Source organism: Temnothorax curvispinosus, unplaced genomic scaffold (genome assembly GCF_003070985.1).
Source record: "Temnothorax curvispinosus isolate PA1 unplaced genomic scaffold, ASM307098v1 QBEX01018008.1, whole genome shotgun sequence".
Classification (NCBI taxonomy): domain Eukaryota; kingdom Metazoa; phylum Arthropoda; class Insecta; order Hymenoptera; family Formicidae; genus Temnothorax; species Temnothorax curvispinosus.
In genome coordinates this window covers 132,348-154,667 of record NW_020227788.1, presented here as the reverse complement: position 1 = coordinate 154,667, position 22,320 = coordinate 132,348, and the positions used below count along the sequence as shown (strand labels likewise).

Sequence of the window (22,320 nt, the reverse complement as noted above, 5' to 3'; positions counted from 1 at the left end):
TTCAATTTAAAAACAAATATTTGTAGTACGATAACGAGGCAGAGGAACAGGCAATACTAGAATATAAACTCAGTCGACTGGACGCCTTGGAAGCTAGATGGAGAACCGATATAGAGCACGATCCTGGTTATTATGCTTCAAGTTACAGCTCGTGGCTGAATTATGGCACATCTTTAGTAACGAATATCATTGAGAATTTACAGTTAAATATCAAAGATGTTCATATTAGATATGAAGATGGTATCACATTAGCAGACGGTAAGCAAAGAGTCATATATGCGCATATGAATATAATGTGAATAAAAATTTTTCTATCATATATTGATATTCACTGTGCTTTTCATCTTTTTATATGTAGATAATGGCATTGTATTTGGCATTACAATTGGAGCATTAACTGCTCAAAGTTGTGATGCCAGCTGGATACCCAGTTCTACATCTTGGAATCTTACGGATGCGTCGTTTAAGCTAATGGAACTCGATAGTCTTTCAATCTATTGGGACCACGTGAAGAAAGATCAACTCTTTGGTGGTCTCAATCTAGGCGATCTAGCTGTAAGACATACATATAGTATAACTCAGTGTGCGCGATAACACCGTTAATCACACGCTCTTGTTTATCTATATTTTATATATACAACATTATTATTTTGTAACCAGTTTTTTAATTTTTAGATTGCCATGAGCAAAAATAAGATTCGATGGCACATCTTATCGCCCGTGAATGCAAGAGCACACATCAAGAGGGATCGAACAGAACGTCCATTGAGGTCTATTAATAAACCACGTATTGTAGTAGATTTGCTCTTAGACGAAGTACCATTATCTATAACAGATGTGAGTCTTACAGATAACAATAATCGATATACGATCAAATATTTATATCAATACGATTGATCCGTATAATATAACAAATTATTCTTTTAGCTTCAATATGAAGAGTTGGTCATGTGTATCAAGGAGCTTGACCGCATAGATCGTCGTAAACAGCAGTGGCGTTGTAGGCCAGTAATCCCCGTTAAAAAAGCTTGCAAAGAATGGTGGAAGTACGCCGCCAGGTGCCATCTCGGCAGAGATACCCTCAAACCAAAACCAACCTGGGAAAATGTATTTCTCAGAGCCAGAGAGAACGTTTGTTACGTTCAAGCATACACTAAATTGTTAGGTACAAATAAATATTTTTTAATAGTTTTAAAATAGATTTTCACAATTGTGTTTTCTTGAAATAAAAATTTTACATTTTTTTCTTCACTAGGCACGCCTACCTCGATCTTACCTCCGGAAATTAAAACATTGAAGGAGAAGGTCGAGAACGAGCGGAATTTCGACGAGCTTCGAGTATTGAGGGAACTGGCTATAGAGAAAGTAAAGCCTGCAAAGTCACAACAAGAGACTAATATAAATGTGCCACAAGGACGCGGCATGCTCGAGCAATGGTTTCCACAATGGTGGGGCTGGTATTCAAAGACGTCTCCCAGCAGCAATGGAACGCAAAACGGAAGTAGCTCGACTACCTTCGACGGAGAACTGCTGGACGTTTTAGCGGACACTATGAACGATGACACTCTTCTACGTCGCGACACAGTATTCGGACAGTTTAATTTCGCTCTAGTGCAAGGCGCGATATCGTTGTGCACCGCGAAAGACGAGAGCAACGGTAGGAAAACAGTGATAGAACTGAAGTTCGAAAGAGTGAACCTGAGCTATGAGTCACGACCCAGATCCGGATCGCACAGGTTCTCGATCAGTTTGGGCGCGTTGTACCTGCACGATTTTCTCACGGAGAACTCCACGTTTCCCATTTTGGTGCAACCTCAAGTCGCGTCCAACGGCATATCCTCGCGTGTCCGCAATTCGTCGGAGAAACTAACGAAAACGCCGCGTCATTTATTCGAACTGATTTACGAGAAAAGGCCGCTGCACATTAACGTGGATCATTTGTTGCACGTGTACTCGCAGTCCTTGGATGTCGTATATAATCCAACCGTGATATATTGGCTGATAGATTTTATGTGCAAGCCCCATCGATCGGTGTCGTCCAATCAACGATTCCAGGCGATGAAGCGTCGCACGAGGAAGCAGCTGATCAAGAACTGGGAACAGATCTTGGACGGCGATTTTGTGTACCGTTCGTCTTGGGATTTACAGTTTAAGATCTCTGCACCACAGATCTTATTGGTGGAGAGCTTTGTCGATTCCAACGCGGCCGTGGTGATGGTCGATTTTGGCAAGTTACATTTATCAAACGACGCGAATCTAAATCAGGTGGCACTGAAAACGGAGTCTACCATCAGTGACGATGAAGAAGACGAGAGATACGAGACACCTTGCTCCACTCCGCCCGGTAGCCAGGAGAACGGCTCCTTACATGATTTCCAAGGTCTGTCCGAGACCGAGTTACATAAAAAATTGTACGACCAGTACTCCATTGATCTAGTGGACCTGCAGATTTTAGTGGGTAAGACAAAGGACAATTGGAAGCACGTTCGCACGAGAGGCATGTCGAGCTTGCACTTTCTCGAGCGTTTCAACATATCGTTACAAGTCGAACGACGTATCTTCACCACTTCGGATCCTAACTTTCCGTCGGTCACGGTATCTGGTAATCTGCCGAGATTGGTGGTGCACGTGAATGAGCAGAAATTAGGCGCAATACGCCTAATTTATAATTTACTGTCGAGCTTCACCATTTCCGCCGGCATCCCGCAGACAGAAGCCGTCAATGTGGAGCCGAAAAGCCCTAGGAAGGAAGAGAATCTGGATCGTTCCTTGAGCCACGCCGTGATGGTACAATTTATCATCGATCAGATGGCCTTTGAATTACAGTCGAGGGGTCGCAGCGTGGCAGAGCTGCAGGTGTCTGGTGTTCGGGCGGCCCTCAGCAAAAGAATGGCTGATCTGAGCGTCTCCCTCTCCGTCCACGGTCTGCTCTTGGTCGATGCTCTTCAGGAATTCGGGCCCGATTTCGAGCTGTTGGTGGCCAGTCACAAGCACGTCGGCATGGACAGCGTTTCCGGCAGATTAAGGGATTCGGAGCCGACATCACCCGTCTCGCCAGAGTCGCCCGAATCACCAGACTCCACGAGGCCACCACGACTTACCTCGCCTGTCGCCCTGACCAATGCCCTGTCCACTCTGGTGAACAAAACCAAGTCCCCGCATTCACCCAGGAACAACTCGTTGGTCGGCCTAGAAAAATTGGATTCGGAAGCGCTGATTGTCGTGGAGCTGACGCTGGTAGACGACCCTACGGAAAATCTAAGAATGGCAAATATACAGTTCAATAATCTAGATATCATAGCCAATCAGGAGACGATAGTGGAATTGTTAGGTTTCTTTCGAAGAATCTTGCCGTTGCAAAAATCACAGGCAGCGTATGTCGCGAGCCGAGACGATTCTTTGTCGAATCAAAGTACGGAAATAAGGTCGATGTCAACGAGAACTGAGATCACCTTTGACTTTCATCGCTTAAATGTGTTACTTCTGCGCGCGGTCATGCAGGACAATCACTTGGTGGGGCAGAAGATCGCCACGGCGACCATGTCGGACGCGCGCATACAGGCGACCTTGGCCGCGAACACGTCGATCTCGGGCTCTCTCGGCGGGGTACAGGTTCTCGACCAGACATCAACCGGGAAGACTCATCAGCGGATAATCAGCGTGGGTAGGGATCCTCTGGCGGATCCGCAACATCATCCGCTCGAGCACTTTAGTAGTTTATCCGATCAGCCGGAAGCGTTCAGATTCGTGGCCAATCGCAGCACCAAGCCAGCCAACGAGGAGGATTGCGTAGAAATCGATCTCGAGCTCACAATACGTGTGGCTAGCGTCTGGTACACTCACGCGCCGCACCTAATATCAGAATTGCGTTCGTGTGCCGACGAGTTCAAGCAATATCTAAGCAACTTTGCGCGCCAGATCAGCGCGGCCGCCACCGATATGGCGATCGGTCTGGTGAACGCCGACGATTGGACTATCCCGCCCCGGAAACGGTTGCCGAGCGTCTCGTTCGATCTAGACAACGCAAATGCGCTGTCGTTGAAATTAGACGTGCTCTTAGAAAGCCCGGTGCTCGTGATACCGCGTTCTTCCCATAGCAAACAAGTATTCGTTGCTCATCTAGGTACAATGTCGCTGCGACACGAACCCCACTTAGGCTCCATGGCGAAGCACAAGGTCACGCTGGAGGTGCGCGACATGAATCTGTATTCTCTCGAGGTATCCGCCAACATCGGGCAGTCGCAAACCAACCTGCCAAGAGCCGAGGAAATGTACTCGTGCAAGGAGTCGGGTAAGCCGATACTGCATGACACAACGCTGAAGATCTTGGTGGAGAAGCAGAACACCTTAACGCAAAGTATGAGCTTCCTACTCGACGGCGGCGAATTTACGAACAATAGCCCAATTGTCCAGGTGCACGGCGCCGTGATAACGCCGTTGAAGGTATCGCTGTCGCGCGGTCAATACGAGCAACTGCTCGATACCGCTCACCGATTGATCTCCATGCCTGCCGTGACTGCCACGTCCGCGGTGTCGGAATACGATGATCTCGACGGGACGTCCGACTACTCGGAGAAGCTCGACCTCTGCGTGAAGGTCTCGTTCGAGCTACCGATCCTCAGCGTGGAACTGAAGCAAGCGCATTCGGAGCAGCCGCTGGTGGAGCTGTCGATGCGCGACTTCGTCGTCAAGTACGATAAGTTACACCGAAATGAGTCCAGCGTGCAGGTCGCCCTGCGCTCTCTCCTGATGGAGGATCTTCTGTGCCCGGTCGGCTCGCGACATCGCTACATGATGCAGTCGTCGGCGCCCACGCGCGCGAAACTGCCTACGGGCGCATCCAGATCGTGTCCAGATCTTGCGTTCGCGCGACAGTACAAGAACGCCTTCGGACGCGGCAGTCTGCCGGATCGGTTGGAGACCTACACTCTGTACGACGCGATTCCGGCGCACTGGCGCAGAAAACCGGCGGTCTCGTCGGCCGACACGCCGAACACGCCGCCGCCGTCGCCAGGCGGCATCACCAGTGAAGAGAACTTGGTGCTAATGAGCATCACCATGACACGTCCCGAAGAGAACGGCTGTATCGTACCGGAAGATCGGTTCCATCGCAAAATGGTAACCGTGGACTTCAATTGCCTGGACTTAGTGATAAGCGTGGAATCGTGGATGGTGGTGTTTGACTTCTTTGGGATTGCAGGCCTGTCCGGGACGGCGAGTGACGAAGTCGCCGCGCATCGAGCCACGCCGGATAGCGATAGTACCGGCGCGAGCAAAGTGGATGACAATTTGCCGGTGAGGTCGGAGACGGAGATAGAAGTGAGATCGTTGACGTTGGTGCTGACGCAGCTGGAACGCGAGATAGCCAAGGCCAATGTGTCGAACGCCAGCATGCACATCCTCAAAACGGTGGACGGCAAGACCAAGGTGTCGGGATCGCTGGGCTCGATGTCGTTGCTGGACCTGACGCCGCACGGCCGATTCTACCGCGAGAGATTCCTGTCGTCCGGCAGGAAGGCGCTCAACTTCCAGTACTCGAGCTACGCCGACTGCGAGGATCGGCCTCACGACGCGCGACTGAAGCTAGAGATGTCCGCCGTGCATTACGTTCACACTCAGAGATTCGTGGCGGAGTTACAGGCTTTCTTCGGTCACTTCTCGCAGCTGTGGAGCATCATGCGGAATCTGCGGGCCGGCGTCGGTGCCGTCATTGACATGAACAAGCGTGGTACGCGACTATCGTTGCAGTTGCACGCCGGTGCGCCGGTGATCCTGCTGCCAGTGAGTTCCAGGTCCGACGAATTAATTCTGCTGGATTTGGGAGAACTTACAGCACACAACAGATTCGACACCTCCTTAGTCGTTCCGGATTGCTTGCTTGACGTGATGCTACTCGAGCTGGTCAACATGGACGTGTACGCGGCACGACGGCTCAAGTGTGACTCGAGCCTGAACGAGGACGCGGACGCCTTGATGGTGGGCGGCTTCCTCGTTAAAAAAATGGGCTCCTCGTTGCTTACAGAAAAGTGTCATCTAAAGCTTCGCGTCGAGCGGAATCTTGACACTTACGTCAGCCGTGACATACCCGATCTCAGCATCCACGGTATATTGTCGACGATGGACTGCGCCCTGGATCCGGAACAGTACATGCTGATCCGCGGCCTCTTGTCTTACAACATCAGCGAGAATCTGGACGATCTGCGCCTCCTCGTGCAGGATTTGAATCACACGGTGGAATACGCGATCCCGACCGTGGACAATCGCGCGAAGACGTGGACCCGATCTTGCATAACTCTCGAGCTGGTAAACGTGACGGTGAAGCTGCACCCGAGACACAACATCGCGGCGCTCGCGTGTATCAACTTTATCAAGTCCCGACTGACGCTGGACTCGCTGAGCGACGGCTCGCAGGACATCGATCTGGTGTCGCAGGAGATCCTGATCACGGACACGCGTTTTCAGAACGAGCCGATAGATCGGCAGTGCAACGTGTTCACGCAAATCCTACAGCCGTTGAGAGACACGGCCGACACGACTGAAGCCGCGCAGGATCGCGTTCAAGCGGAGGTACATCATCGGAAACGTAAGGGTTACTCGGCGACCACCATTCTGCTGCATAGCATGCGACTAACTGCCATCCTAGACTGGTGGCAGGCCGTGCGAGATTTCCTGTTGCTGAACTCGCCGGAACCGGACCCTATACCTGGCGCCCTGCATGTCTCAATTGTCAATCAAGAGGCCGAGGTCATCGACACCGCCGCGACCGCCGTACCGTTTGAACTGAAGATCAACATCACTGACTCTGAGTTAGTCATCGTCGAGGACACCGCGATCCTTGACACCAACGCCGTGATTCTCAAGACGACCGCCGTCCTGTCGTATCGCTCGTCGCCACAGGAAGGCGAGAAGCCGCTCTCCTGCAATCTCTCGCATTGCGAACTGTTCTCGTGCATCCTGGGCTTGGAAAACGAGACCGCCCTGTCGATCATCGATCCAGTCGGGGCGAGCTTGGATCTGACTCAGGATAGATGCCTGGAGATCCAATTACACCCACTGTGCGTGAGATTGAGCTATCACGACGTGACCATGTTCTCTAGGATGCTGAGCTCACTTCCCAAGCAGACTTTATGGGCGAGACAGAGATCGAACGAAACGGGTGTGGAGAGCCGCCAGATGATGGACAGTCAGGTATCGAAGCTAGTCAATTTAGGTTTTGCGGAGGCCGATTGCAGAATCGCGTTAGATCACTGTGACGGCCAGCTGGACGAGGCCGCTCTGTGGCTGACGCAGAACGCGGTGCCGACGAGTGCCGAGACGGTCGCGGCGTACGACGATTCGGTCTTCCGGGCCGTGGAGCTGCAGATATCCTGCATGCGAATCTGTATCATCGACGATTGTCGCGACGCGGACGTGCCGCTTCTGGAAATTACCTTGGCGGACTTCAACTTGCGGAAGCTGAGTCAGCAGCCCGGCTTGCTGTCGGCCACCATCGGCGTGGACTATTACAATCGAGTACTAAGCGGATGGGAACCATTTGTCGAACCTTGGCGGGCGAACATTGAATGGGAACAGATATTTACTAGTTCTCTCGATCCAAAGAGACTGCACGTATCCATCAACTCCTATGATTCTGTGAACGTTAATGTCACGCTGACACTAGTGGAACTCGCGCAACTAGTCAAACACAACTGGACACAGGATTACTATCTATCTAACGGAAACGTAATTGTCAGTAAATCGGTGACAGGGGGACAGATGTATCGACGTCGATCGCCTTTCATACCTTTCGCCCTGAAGAATGACACTGGCTGTCGACTTTGGTTTAAAACGTTCATCGCCACCGCGGACGAGACGATAGACGTCAGCAAAGCGTCATCTCAAGCGAAGAACATTCTGGACAAGGACAACACGTGGATCGAGGTAATACCAGGAGACACAACACCGTTTACGTTCGAAGAGAGAGGCAAGTTAAGACATCACGCGACGCATATCGTCAGAAGGCATCAAATTGCGGTTCTGGTTGAAGGATGGAAGCCGGTGGATCCTGTGACCGTCGATCGCGTGGGCATTTACTTCCGACATGCAAATGCTGACACTGCCGGATTTCAGGTAAAATGATATTTTATACTCATATTTCTTGTATTTCGATTAAAACCAACAGCGTGATTCATATTCGTGTTCTGTATCTCTCTGTTTAATGCTTTCTGTGATGTTGCATATCTTTTTACAAAATATAATTATTATTTCGTAAACCTTACAATTAAATTGTCTCATTTTTTTACTATATTCGTTTTTTAGTTGCTCAAAAAGAATTTGTCTTGGCGCATTATAAAGAATAATAATAATGTTCAATTTTAGCCGCTCACACCGAAAGCTAGGGTCGTGTTTGCTGTGGAATTGGAAGGATCCGCCAGGAAATTGGTTACCATTAGATCAGCTCTTCAGGTGTCCAACAAGCTGGCTCATCCGATCGAGATCAAAATGGAGAAATCGTTAAATCAACTTGGATGTCAGTTTTATCTTTTATGATCCGCCTCTGATAACGATTAGCAAATTTGATTAACAATTGTATTCTTTCAGACTTGACCTCAACCAGCACTGGAAGAATTCTCCAAGTCCCGGCGCAATCGGTGATGTCCGCGCCTATAACACACACCGGGGTGCAGATGTCCTTCAAACCGCTCATCTCGAACTACCTGTTCCAATATTGCATGGAATCGGTGGACTGGACGGTAGTTAAGAAGCCGTCGGAGGTAACAGAGAGCTATGTCACTTGCCGGACTAATCAGAACAATATATTCAGGTATGTGAAACGGAGTTTTTTCCTCGGTGAAGCTTAATAGCAAAACTTGACTATTGTTTTCTCTTACCACAGGATGTGCGTGGCCGTAAGACGAAACAATTATCCACCTGACGGTATGCAAGTGTTGCCGGCGCACACAATCACAGTAATGGCACCCATAACTCTGACGAACTTATTACCATACGAATTGACGTACGAGGCAGGTATAGAAGGCGGTAGAATCACTCCCGGCTGCAGCGCGGATTTGCATTGCGCAAATTTGAACGAGCAACTGGAAATTACGATTCAATTAGACGGTTATCCAGGATACGGAGTGGTACGTGTAACAATTGGTTTTATCACGTCAAATTTGATTCTTTGGTAACTTTATTTTTATCACGTTTCAGTAATAATTAGTTAATAGTGAAATGTTAAATAATAATAAAATATAATTATATATTTCAGATAATACTGCCACCGAACAGTTGTTCTTTTACTGGTCGTCTCAAATTATTGGATTCCGCCAGCAGAATGCTTTACCTGCAAGCAACCATAGCAGTGGAGAAAGGGGCAGCCATGCAAATCAATATTACTGCACCTTATTGGATTATAAACAAGACCGGCTTGCCGTTGGTGTTTAGACAAGAGGGAGTCGGCATTGAGGCGGCGGGGCAATTCGAAGAACACGAAAGAGCGAGGATGGTAGCGCCATTGCTATTCTCGTTCAGCGACGAAGAGGCCAGTAGAACTCTGTCGGTGAGGATCGGAACGGAAGTTCATCGTCAAGGAATACCACAGTGGTCTCAGCATTTTCATTTGCAGCCTGGAATCCACGTAAGTATATTGTCACATAAAATCTTTATTCCGATCTTTATTGTAATAATTTTATTATTTTTATCCACATATTACACATGTATGTGTTTCTGTGTTTTTATATATTTAACTTTTTGACTTTTTGATAATTACTAGTATTATTTCTGATACAGGAACAAATTCATGGAACTTGCTACAAAGTGTTTCAATCATTTTGATGACGATGATAAATTTGTTTTATGTCCTATAGGTTCATCGCTTGAGAATCAGTCTACGCGATGGCAGACCCGATATAGTTTACTTGATTAGCGTGGCCACTCGCGCAGCAAGAGGAAGATACAGAGCTACTACAGTGGTTACACTATCGCCGAGATATCAGTTGCACAACAAGTCATCTTGCACTTTGGAGCTGGCTCAGAAATGTTTCACGACGACTGTCGTAAGTTTCTTACAATCAATCAAGACGATATCAAAGAACGATAATTTTTGTTACTCGATACAATATCGGTTTCAGTCCCATCCGGATGCCCAGGCGACATACATAACGACTATGCCCGACTGTCACATGCCCTTCCACTGGCCACGATTGGATAAAGATTTATTGCTCTGCGTCAGAATCACTAATGTTCCGGATTGTATGTGGTCAGGCGGTATCAGATTGGATGACAATTATTCATTAACCATTAATGTCAGGGATGTAACAGGGAAGATGCATTTTCTACGAGTAGATGTAGTGCTGCAGGAGACTACCTTCTTTATCGTATTTACTGATGCTGATACTATGCCGCCGCCTATAAGAGTAGACAATTTTTCAGAAGTTCCTTTACTAGTTAATCAGGTGTGCTTATATCTCTCTTTAGAGCTGCATTTAAATTATGCTGTTAATACTTATATTAGCTTTATTTTCATGAATTTTACGGCTAATTGTTTAATTTGCAACTCCGTACTTCTAGATCGGAGTTCCTGATAATCTGCAGTGGACCGTAAGACCCCATTCATCGGTACCATACGCCCTGGACGAACCAATAAAAGCTGCTGGTTTAGTGCTGACAGCACCCGGAGGCGTGACAGCTTCTTATGACTTAAATCTATTAGGAGAGGGTAGAGGACTGACTTACGAAAACTTCATTTACATTGCGTTTACAGGTATTATAAAATGGCTAAAATAAAAAATAGAGTACGTGTACATAAATACCGATCATGCGCTTTTATCTTGACAGGCACCTTCAAGACTGATTCCGATCTCGGAACAGGCGAAAGTAATTTAGATCCGCTAGATGTAGAAACTCAAAGATTAGTCTTAGAGGCTGGTTCTGGGGGTTGGGTTGCCCTTCGAAGGAAACAGTACGGTGACAGGTCGCAGCTTTGGAGAATGACCGGCGATGGACAGCTGCAACACGAAGGTAACACAAAAATGTCAATAAAAATATTTTTTTCAACATAATTTGTACGAGGAAAATTATAATAACGTACTTTTGTTCTTATGTTTAATAATTAATGAGACAATTTTAATGAGACAGGCTCCAGTCCACCGAGAGACAAACATTCTAAAGCTCCGGACACGATATTCGTTTTGGACATAGCAGGCACCGCACCGCAACCGTTTACCTATTGCGCTCTCGCCCTGAGGAAACCGGACCCCAGGCGACGATCGACACAGACCTGGCGATTCACCGACGACGGACGTCTATGCTGCGCACATAAGAATATGTGCGTTCAGTCGAAAGACGGCTTTATGGGACTATATGAAGGTTGGGACACTATTATTTGCAGACATTTGCTGATTCGCTTACTGATTAAATTGATAAGGATTGTTCGCGAAAATTGCGAATTTCCTTTTGTCACGCGCTTCATCGTCAGATATATTTTCTGTTATTTTGTGTTGCTTTGAATTGGTCCAACATATCTTTTATTTGCGAGCTGATTGCCATTTTTAGATGCGTGTGTGACATAATTCTAATGCTTCTACCTGTAAATGCGAAGCATAAAACATAAAAGGTTGTAAGTTGAGCGGTACGGTATCGTTGGAATTGGCAAAATAACTCGGATCATTCAATGAAAAAATATTAATGACAGGTGCGCGCCACTTGTCTCACGATATTGTGTTGTATTCTCTACTTTGTCTGCCGATTTAATTTCCATCGTTGTTAAGAGTCTTCTATTTTTTGTCATTATTCCTTTCTCGCTATTTTCAACTGGAGAGACCTAAATTGATCATGAATGTTGCAGGCGGCAGTGTCGCCCGTTGGCAAATGTGTACGTATAGTTTCAAAGTACACATTAAAATCGGCTATTTCCTATGAGCTTATACCCATAAGTATTACGTGCTATAATATATTTTCTCTCTGCTTGTGTTTTATCCTTTTTTTTTTATTTTGTTTTCCTCGTAAGCATTGCATACCTTCCCAGGAACGTCAAAGCGCGATATAAAAGAAAAGAAATATTTCTTTCTATTTAAAGTCTTTACGAGAAAAAAAAACTTTTTTCCGAATAAGATTCTTACATACAAAAATTAAATTGCCAAATAATTCGTGAGATGAGTCAATCACGGCGTTATCGTACTCTGGCGTACAGTGCTTGTGCATTCGCAAATCTCTTTTTAAGTCGTACAATCATATCACATTTTTACACGCAGAAAAAAAAGGAACGCCGCTGTTTTTTTAGGGAGCGAAGCTGTACTAGGTCCTCAGACACACGGCAATCCACCGCCGATCGAGCAACGTGTGGGTAGACAAAAGCTACGGCCGGGTTCTGGATTCTTATCGATCAGAGTAACCACTGACGGCCCGACCCGCGTTCTGCAAGTTTTGGATATCAAGGAAAGGGTGGGTGTCAAATTTACCGTTTATCATTTACTTTCATTTTCTTATTTACTTTGTTAGAAAAAATTGTTATATTGCAAACATTATTATTCATATAATGTCGCAAGAAACGAATCATTGATAACACTAATGTCCGAATTAATTAACACAGATCTTTTTGTATTTTAGAAGAAAACGTTTGCCTTACTCGAGGAACGCGATTGGTCGCACATTGCCGTAAGTCATCGACCGACCCAGGTCAACGCCGATATTAAGAAATTGGATTCTAGCGAATTAAATCTGGAGCTGAACTTGCCGGCCGGTCTTGGATTGTCCATCGTGTCGCAAAGACCGGTAGAAGAGCTGTTGTTTGCGCGGCTGGCCGCAATCTCCTTAGATCTAGTGCAGACCCCATTGAATACCACATTGGATCTGAGCGTCGCCGACGTGCAAATTGACAATCAACTGTTTGAGGCGCAATGCACTTCGGTTTTGTTCGTGACACGGTCATCCCGCACGGAGGACGAATACCGACCCGCTCTTCATTTAGCAGTGGAGAAGTTACAATCAAAGAATCAGAATGCCGAGATATATAAACATGTCATAGTGAGTGTCAAACCACTATGCGTACACTTAGAAGAGAAATTTATCCTGAAACTGGCAGCATTCCTTGGAATTGGCAAGTCGGAACTGGAAGTACCCGTCGACGAGAATGATTTCAAGGCACAAAGATTTATTTCCGAAGTGTCCGCCGCGCATGCCAAGAGATATTACTTTGGCGCTCTGAAACTTGTTCCTAATCAAGTATGTAGATATCGATGTAGCAGAGACTCTGTGTTCATTGCTTCATGAATAACATTAACAATACATTTATTCACATGACACACATTTTTCTCTCTTTAGGTAAAACTCAGCGTGCTCACTACGACGAAATTGCCACATCATCTGCAGGCTGTAAAGAGGAAATTGGGATTGACTCTAATTAACTTTGAGAACGCCACTATCGAGCTGGAACCGTTTGTTAAGAAACATCCATTCGAGAGCAGTCAATTTTTAATACATTCCATCGTAAAACATTACAAAGATGTACGACAAATATAGATTTCGATATATAGCTTTTTTTCGCTTGCTCATTGATTTAATAAATAAATGGTATTTTTTAGGAATTGAAGTGGCAAGCTGCAGTTATTCTAGGTTCCGTAGATTTCTTGGGAAATCCTCTTGGATTCATGAATGACGTCACGGAAGGTGTTTCTGGTCTTATCTACGAAGGCAGCGTGAAGAGTCTAGTGAAGAACGTCACGCACGGTATTTCGAACTCCGCAGCGAAAGTGACGGAATCTCTGTCAGACGGTTTAGGGAGAGTGATTATGGACGAAAGACACGAAGAGGCCAGGCAGAGAATTCGGGCTAACACTACGGGCAGTAGCGATCACTTGGTAGCCGGATTAAAGGGTTTCGGTTTTGGTCTGCTGGGTGGTGTCACTAGTATATTTAAACAGACGTACGACGGAGCAACCAGCGAGGGTTTTCCAGTAAATATTTAAAAATAAATTTGGCCCTCCGATATAAATATCATCTTATAGAACTTAGAAATAATGGACGATATAAAATTCTAGGGCTTCTTCGCGGGTTTTGGAAGAGGAGTGGTAGGCACAATAACGAAACCCGTCGTTGGTGTTCTAGATCTAGCAACAGAGACAGCTAGTGCTGTACGAGAGACAAGTAGAAGGTAATATGACTATATTATCGTAATTTCCCTAATGACTGCGCTGCGAGTATCTCTCGACGTCGGATTGATTTTCTTTTTTTATACAGCGCTCATCGTGCGATACCGAAGCGCGACCGACCGCCGCGTGTCGTCAGTGGTTCTACCGGATTGCTGCCGCCGTACAATCGTCAGCAGGCCGAGGGCCAGGAATTCCTATACAGCATTAACAATCGCGACTATTCCGAGCTCTTCGTCGCCTACGAGTGTCTGTGCAGCGGCACGGAGAATCTCAGAGTGCTGGTGTCCAACGAGAGAGTACGCGTTATCTCTGGCGGCACGAAAGCGGTGGTGACCCAAGTCAGTTTGGCGGATCTCCTGCGTTGCCAGCCGATGCAGAAGGTTCAAAGCAACAACGTCACTCTACATTACATAGAGTTAATATCCAGATTCGACTCGTCGGCCGCGGTCAACCTGGACGGATTGGCCGAATTGTTGAGGCGGCCGAAGGTACGCTGTGACAACGAAGAGGTGGCGAAGCGAGTAAGTACATAAAATAACGAGGCGTAAGATAGTCTCTCTCTTTCTCATTCCATGAGCATCCCGACTTATTACCATTCATTAACTCGTCTTCTTCGCGCTTGTAGGTATCGCAACAAATCAATTATGCCAAGGGAATGCACGAAGAACGAAGCTTGACGTTGTCGTCGTCGGATAACATGTTGGATGACGTACAACATTATAAGTAATCGACTGTGCGACCAGAATTCGATCTTATCTCTAACGCGTTTTCCTGGACGTACTTTCTCTAGTCAAAGTTTTAACTTTATCTTGTAAAGCGCACGAGAATCGGTAATGCCTTAGTTACAACGCTTAAAGTTAAGTTTACAAGAAGACTGATGCGAATTATCGTAAAAGTAATTGCTCGCCAATACGTGGCATAAATCGGGCATAATTCGAGCGTAATTCGAGTAATGATCAATTTCTAATTTTGCGTCTTGCAAATGTGGCACAAGTGACACAGAAACTTTTGATACGGATCGATAAGGTGTAAAAATACGTAAAGTAGTCATAGGAGAGATTTTCTAATAATGTACATATATGTGTACATATGCCAGTTCAACACGCGTGCAGGATATCTCAGAATCACGCGTTTTCGATGAGGCTGTCTTCGGTCAACCTTCAGTGGAAGGATTCAATGGAAAACTATTTTTATCTCTGTAATGAAACCAAGTACACGTATTTTCGTGCTTCGAGTTTTAACTGCTTGTAACTCAAGGTCGGCGCGTAGACTTTCCTCCACAATTTCAGCTTGGTGTTTATAACTGGAACGTCGTGATTTTGGGACGCGTTATATCTATGTACATATATGTATTAAAGTTGACGACTTACTTGTTCACGGATTGACCTACTTAACGCAATACTTAGAAGTAATCGAACCAAAGCTAGGCTTTTAGCGTAAATTTAGTGAGTCCAAGTATCGTAGCACGTATTTCTTTTTTTTTATATACATATACATGTACGTTTTCAATAGCACACGTCTTTTCTGTTCTAGCCGCTTACACGTTTTCGTTTTGCAATGCCTTGCAACGTGCTACTTTGTACAGAACAACCTTTGTGTATGTATGTACGAACACCTGTGTGTATGTAACAAGAGCGTGCGTAAACTGTACAAATAGATTAAGTCAGCTATATTTAAGTACTTTTGTAAAGCTGGCGTACGAGATGCGAGGATAATATACGTTTGTAATATATATCATGTTGATACTTGTTAAGCAGATTAATAAATGTTACAAGTATGACAGTGAGTCGGGATACAAAAGGGCTTTTGTTCATTATGCATTCTAAGGTACTATATTTTATTAAAAATAACAGGAAAACTCATTACAGGAAAACTCGGAATGCAATTTTGGATTTTTTAATGTAAAAAAAAAGATCTGCGGAAAACAAAAAAAATTAACATTAAAATTGTCCAAGAAAAATTTAAATAGCGTATACTGTGTGGCACAAAAGTGATAATCGGAATATATGCGTCGGGAGAATTTATTTTCCAATTGGCCGCGTTCAGCAGACCAAGCCGCTGAGTCGCAGTCGAACGTGATTGGCTCTTACTTTCAGAACCAACTAATCAGCGCAGAGTGTTGATAAGGCGAACTCAACAGTTGTGTCTGCTGAACGCGGCCAATGTTGCTCCAGTTTCGAAGCTTCAGCCTTTCGCCGCGCGAGGTCACTCGCGTTCAAATGTCATTCGGATTCGATCGAATGCGTTTGTGTGTGGATCAACTTTGAAAAGTCGTGCCTCGGATATATATCTCGCCTCCGTTATCGCGCGCGTTTCCGATACATGTAACGCGGACCTTTCGTCGACGAACAGCCCGGAGACATGGAAGAGACATGTCTGGATGAGGGACCTGCGGTAAATTTCGAAAGAGCCACCCTAGAAATCGCCAATACCGACCGTGAGTTTCGCCGTCAGTTTCTCCGGGGGACTGTCACACAACAATTTTTTAATAATTTTCTTCGATTCTGCAAAAATAACGTGCTACTTGCGTTTGATTTCAGCTGTCACTGTCAGACCGTCCGCGTCGGCGGAGAGCGCGGATGACGCGTCGAAGCAGCATTCGGCCTCGAGAGACGTGTGCAACGTGCCATTCAAGCATATAGACGTTCATACATTTTTCACTGACAGGAACGAGGTCGTGGAAAGGGCGATAAGCGACTGTACGGAGAAACTGATAAACCAAAACAATGACGAGCTCGTAGGAAGTTGGCTTCTGACAGAGTACGTACTATCTGTATAAAAGTCTATGCGATTCTCCGTTATTGTAACACTCTGTGTTGACAGAAAACTTTATTTGTTTGCAGGATAAGTCTGTGGGACACGGAAAAGGAAAGACTCGTATTATTGGCGACGAAAGCCCTTTACTCTATAAAGTACGACTTTATTTCTCTAAAGATACTGGACTTTAATCGCATACCTATATTGCTGTTTGATACGGTAGTTACGGGGGATTTGATTTATCCAACCTCGTCTCTTGCACCGTAAGTACTTGTAATATTTATAAGTAATTTGTGTACCAAAAACTTTATGACCTTTATGTACATTAAATTTATATAATTTATATATAATGAGACGTACATACAGTAAAAATATATGCTCGATATAAAATAGAAATTACATGCTTCTATGTTCTTGTCTGGTGCATATTATTCATGTCAATCTAATATATTCTAGACGATTAAGCGGATTAGCAGAAGGCGTATCGTCTATAATTCATTGTGCAGTGCGTCAGGAATTGTCGTCTATCGCAGGTTGCTCTAATCTTGCTCAATTTGAGCCTAGGTATACAGCTTTGTTATCTATCAGCACTAATTTCTTGTTGTGTTTTGTCAATTTGCCTTCTATGTATTTATTTCTACCGCTTCTTTATTGTATCGTACCATATATCTGTATTAATAAACGCTTGTTTTACATAGTATGTTTTCTGTGTATTTACGTTATATGTAATCTTTATAAAACTTTATCAATGTTGTGTAATGCGACGCGTTGCAAGAGTTAAAACACCGCGAGAAAAATACGCGCATAAAAGATTGGATTGTTTCACGTACATATATCGAAGTGTCTGCGGAAACGTGATTAAAAATTTTTCAGGAAGCGGCATTTGTCGGGAATAAGACTTATGTGGAACGGAGGGCAACCCTTGCCTCTTATAAAAAAGTGGAATCCGTTCGCGAGAGGTATACCATGGCTCACGTACGCTAGTCACCCATTGTTCTGGTACAAAGGTAGATGTTAAGAAAATCAATATTAAAGAAACCGTGGTATCGCTGTATAAAAGATTTGCCCGTGTGCTAATGAGAATTGTGATGTCTTTTTAGATGGAACCGAGATTGTTAAAACGAGATTTGACATAGAAGCCTTCAATACTACGCTCAAAAGTTTATTACCTCGTGAATGCAACGTTGTTAACATGCCGATCATCATAGAGAATTATTGCGGTCTCGGTGCCTTAGTGCACAATAGAAACGGCTTAGGTTTCTTTAAAGTACGCGGCAAAGTCAGTTTCTAACTTCTCTGATCTCATAGAATTGCAAATGTTGCAAGGTATTTCTCTGAGCTTAATATTTTTCCTCGCTTCTAGAATTTTTTCTTATTATACGTGTTTCGGTTTCTTGTACAGTATTACTGTAGAACAGCAACACAATCATAATGTAATTAATATTGCAACACAATCTTGTATGATAAATAAGTATATATATGTATATATATATTAATAATAACTAATATATTATTATTAATATATATATATTGATATTAAATTATATGTATATTAAAATTTAAATCTACAGTATTTTATTAGAATTGCTTAATTATTTTCATAAAAAATGGTAAATCTAACAGTAAAGTCTATTAAACAGATAATTCTTATTAATTGATCACTGCATATTTTCTGCAGTATCATATAAATTTATATAAGCGTAAGAAAAATATATATGCATACACATACACAATTTTAAAATATGTATACATATTTCCTGTTATACATTTACACTGTACTAAATTTATTTCATTTAAGAACGTATGAAAATTTAATTTTCTCAATGTATAATAAAATTTTAAAATATTTCATATTAAAAACATACCCTACTTTCAGTACACTTGAATTACTATATGCGGAAGGATTTATAAAATATTTATCGTGATTTCTTATCGTAGGAATATGCAATGAACTTATAAGTGTATAATGCTATATATCTATTTCTGAGTTAATAATAAATGAAATCTTGAATATATATTTGACATATATCTTTCTAATTCAGGTAAAATGAGACAAATGCTTTCAGCAACCAAGATTTTCCAATAATATTCCTACTTTTATAATACATAATATTTTTATTGTTGTATAAAATGTATTACATGTATTGCACTAATGGGGAAAAAAGAAATTGCTTTATTATAGAAAAGTTTTGTTCATGGATTTATCTTATCTTGCGTTTTGTGAATTCAAAATCACAGATCGTCAGCTGATTTACATCGGATCAGGTTAGGCGTCAAGATAAGGTTAGGACGTCGGCCCAACAGATGTCTTGTTTATGTCACCTGTTGATTCAACGCGGCAACGGATATCATGATTGTCTTAGATCACCATATGCTGCACCGTACGCTCGGCAAATTTTTATTTTTCAATACCTTTCAATACTTGATTGGACAGCAGCGAATATCACAAACTGATTGTCGCGGTTGCTTATAATAGAACGCTTATGATAAAATTATTTATAAGTTTTCGAGTGTAAACACGCTTTGGCATATAGAATGTCAGTCTACAGTATAATATTATCGATGATTCTATGATGATTTCATTCTACTTTTTATCGTCAACGCATACGTAATGAAGCACATGCCGCAGGTAATGTATTAATGCTCATCACGTTGTTAATATAATTAGTTGGAATAATCAGTGACGAATATAGACACGATGTATTCAATGTATAAATTAATTGTGTTGTATGCTTGCAGTCCCGTCGGAATAAATCGACTCTGCAAACGATATGGAACAAACGAGAATAAAGAAGTGAGACTCAAAGGAGTTTAAAATGTACACGCAATATCTGTGCAGAAACATATCTTAATGAGATAATTGAGTTCAACGAAGGTCAAACATAATGACTGAAGGCACGAGTGTAATATAGATTCTACTTGATGTTAGACCACCTGTCGCTAGTCCCGACAAAACTCGACTGGATTTCATCGAATTTTTCATTGTGATGACAAAATGCGTTTCCGATTTTTAAAACAGAGATCGGTATTCCTGGTCGGCTCCGGGATCGGCTTTGTTCTTCCGTTACTATTTGTTTCATTAAGGAGTATATTCGTGGCCGATCTAGTTGTCAATCAAGAGTCATCATTGTGGCAGCCTGAATACTACTTGAATAAAAAATCCCATGACGAAGAGATTATTCTACAACTTTGGAAAAAGGCAAACGAAACGTCTGACTTTAACAGTATTACGTATTACGCTTGGTTGGCAGTGCAAAACTTGAAATTACGCAAAATTGATCTGGACAAATACTTGTATAGCCCGCAAGAAGAAGACGGCGCGAGAGAGATTAAAGGCACAGAATGGAACTGGTTGAGAAAACAAGTGTCTGTCACGTGTGTGGTTTTCGTGGAGAAGCTCAAGCTAGGAAAATCAATCAAGGCTACGTGGGGTAAACGTTGCAACAATATATATTTCTTTGGACATCGCTTGAAGGATGCGGAATTGCCTGTTATTAATGCAGATGTAAAAATTGTATCTTCTTGGCAACTGTTGTGCGAAGCTATGAATTATATTTGGAACGACAAAGTAGACACGCTAGAGTGGATTATATTCGTGAAAGACGATACTATAGTCATACCAGAAAATCTGCGATATATGGTTGCTCCGTTGGACCATAGGCATGATTATTATCTGGGTCACCCAGTGGTTCTTTGGGGTCAGACTTACAATGTTGCTCAATCCGGATATGTTCTTAGTAGAGCCACACTGGATAAAGTAGTGCAAATGTTCAATACTACGGAAAAATGTATTAAAGGCGGAAAATATTGGAAAAAGGAAGATTATTATCTTGGTAAACAATATAATTACGTAAATTTGTGATAGCTGCGTGTCTGCGATATCAATTTTCTGTCTTATTTTACAGGAAGGCATCTGTCGTCCTTAGGCATACATCCGTCTGATACCAGAGATCAGTACTTAAGAGGTACTTTCCATGGTTATTCCTTACAAACTCTTCTATGGGGTATTGCGAAACCGGGCAGCTATTTTACACGTGCTGTATACCCGATAAAAGAAGAATGCTGCTCGCCGATGTCCGTGACTTTCAGCGCCAGTGAGCCCGACAAAATGCACACCCTAAATTATTTGTTGTATCAATTGCATGTATTGAACGGTGAGAGTCGATTTGGTAACGTCCCTGCTAAGGTTCCAGTACGCGAAGAGGATGTGAGTATTTAACCCTATGTGTAAATTTATTTCTAATTCCATCAAGTATCAATGTGTTAATCGTATAGTGTAGATAAATTTAAATTATTTGCTAAATGTGACGCGAATTGTAATTGACGCGATAATAATCGTATGTACATTTATATTCCAGGTTTGGAAGATTGCATTGCAAGAGGAATTCAACATCACGCATTTGAGTGATATATCCAGCGATGCTTATTACGAAATATGGCACTCGAGATACTCCGAACCGGAGCAATTAAAAATTGCTAAAAATTATCGGATGACTCCAGACGCGCTAAATTGTTTACTGGCGAGTTACAAAGCGGGAAATCGATCCACGTTTAATTGTAGGACTAAAAGTATTGTGGATAGTACAAAAAACTGAATGAGAGTATTTGTTAGAACGCTAGTTTCAACACTTTACTATAGTTGTCAATAGAATAATATAATGTACCGAGAAGGTGATTGTACTAAGACATGACGAATATTTGTGATATTCCTTTCTTTTTATATATAATTATCCAAACATTAAAATAAATATAACTTTGGTAAATAAGTATATTAATAAATATAACATTGATACTATCCATAATTCAATTTACTACAGGAGCGATAAAGAGGGTGAGTATCAACGAAAATCAAGCCAAAAGTTGCACGCCGATCACTGTACTATACAATTAATCCGCTTATACGTTGTGGGTAATTCATCAATCGGAAATGGTTGATAAAACTATTTTCCTTGTTGTGCTCAGGATGTTTTATCAAGCTAATTAGAGGCTCATTAACGTCTAGAACGAAAGCGATAAGTTAATCTCGTTTCTAATCTAAAACGTTTTCACAGAAGCGTGCCTATCGCAACTCTCAAATGATTAATAAAAACAATTATACTCGATATATTATGTAGGAATAACTATGTGTGTATTTTCTTTTGCTTTAATTTATATATTTATTATTATTTTTAATTAATTTAAAGTTTGCGTAGGACACGTAGATTCGAAGATGCAAAGAAAACATATCTATGGAAGAAAGAAATTTTACTTTATTGAGAAAAGATAATCACATTTTGATAAATGTAATAATTGTTATAGGATATTTTCTATAATATTATGCATTTCTCTATACTGTATATTTATTATAGATGCACACAACATGATTTTACATGTAAATATTTTATATATAGGTACCGTCTATGTACGATCCACGACCGACTGACCCACATTTTTCATC

The 22,320-nt window shown here is 43.0% G+C and overlaps 3 protein-coding genes across 5 annotated transcripts in view; all 3 read left to right on the top strand.

The window, feature by feature from the left end:
• LOC112468036 (vacuolar protein sorting-associated protein 13D) overlaps positions 1-15,912 on the top strand; it is a 16,831-nt gene extending 919 nt beyond the window's left edge. The window contains exons 3-24 of one of the 2 annotated variants that reach the window (XM_025037044.1): positions 27-258; positions 359-555; positions 676-837; positions 928-1,165; positions 1,256-8,109; positions 8,359-8,509; positions 8,581-8,803; positions 8,876-9,119; positions 9,248-9,616; positions 9,846-10,034; positions 10,110-10,433; positions 10,549-10,741; positions 10,816-10,998; positions 11,116-11,346; positions 11,825-11,851; positions 12,260-12,420; positions 12,586-13,200; positions 13,300-13,482; positions 13,560-13,931; positions 14,016-14,128; positions 14,215-14,647; positions 14,752-15,912. In XM_025037044.1, the coding sequence (XP_024892812.1) occupies positions 27-258; positions 359-555; positions 676-837; positions 928-1,165; positions 1,256-8,109; positions 8,359-8,509; positions 8,581-8,803; positions 8,876-9,119; positions 9,248-9,616; positions 9,846-10,034; positions 10,110-10,433; positions 10,549-10,741; positions 10,816-10,998; positions 11,116-11,346; positions 11,825-11,851; positions 12,260-12,420; positions 12,586-13,200; positions 13,300-13,482; positions 13,560-13,931; positions 14,016-14,128; positions 14,215-14,647; positions 14,752-14,853 (11,796 nt within the window). In that variant the 3' untranslated portion in view covers positions 14,854-15,912. Of the gene's footprint in view, positions 1-26; positions 259-358; positions 556-675; positions 838-927; positions 1,166-1,255; positions 8,110-8,358; positions 8,510-8,580; positions 8,804-8,875; positions 9,120-9,247; positions 9,617-9,845; positions 10,434-10,548; positions 10,742-10,815; positions 10,999-11,115; positions 11,347-11,824; positions 11,852-12,259; positions 12,421-12,585; positions 13,201-13,299; positions 13,483-13,559; positions 13,932-14,015; positions 14,129-14,214; positions 14,648-14,751 lie in introns of both variants that reach the window. The other variant, XM_025037043.1, reaches the window with a different exon arrangement.
• Positions 15,913-16,357: 445 nt separating this feature from the next.
• Positions 16,358-18,370, top strand: LOC112468037 (tumor protein p63-regulated gene 1-like protein). 2 transcript variants are annotated; one of them, XM_025037045.1, is made up of 6 exons: positions 16,358-16,563; positions 16,667-16,886; positions 16,970-17,146; positions 17,340-17,447; positions 17,757-17,890; positions 17,984-18,370. In XM_025037045.1, the coding sequence occupies exons 1-6, from the start codon at positions 16,488-16,490 to the stop codon at positions 18,172-18,174; spliced, it is 906 nt and encodes a 301-aa protein (XP_024892813.1). In that variant the 5' UTR covers positions 16,358-16,487; the 3' UTR covers positions 18,175-18,370. The 2 variants fall into 2 exon arrangements, with proteins under 2 accessions (XP_024892813.1, XP_024892814.1); XM_025037046.1 differs by lacking the exon at positions 17,340-17,447.
• A 698-nt stretch (positions 18,371-19,068) lies between these two features.
• On the top strand, positions 19,069-21,659 carry LOC112468043 (C1GALT1-specific chaperone 1-like). The gene is made up of 4 exons (XM_025037058.1): positions 19,069-19,512; positions 19,623-20,716; positions 20,789-21,090; positions 21,242-21,659. Exons 2-4 carry the CDS (start codon positions 19,879-19,881, stop codon positions 21,476-21,478), a joined length of 1,377 nt encoding a protein of 458 aa, XP_024892826.1. The 5' UTR covers positions 19,069-19,512; positions 19,623-19,878; the 3' UTR covers positions 21,479-21,659.
• Positions 21,660-22,320: the final 661 nt, after the last annotated feature.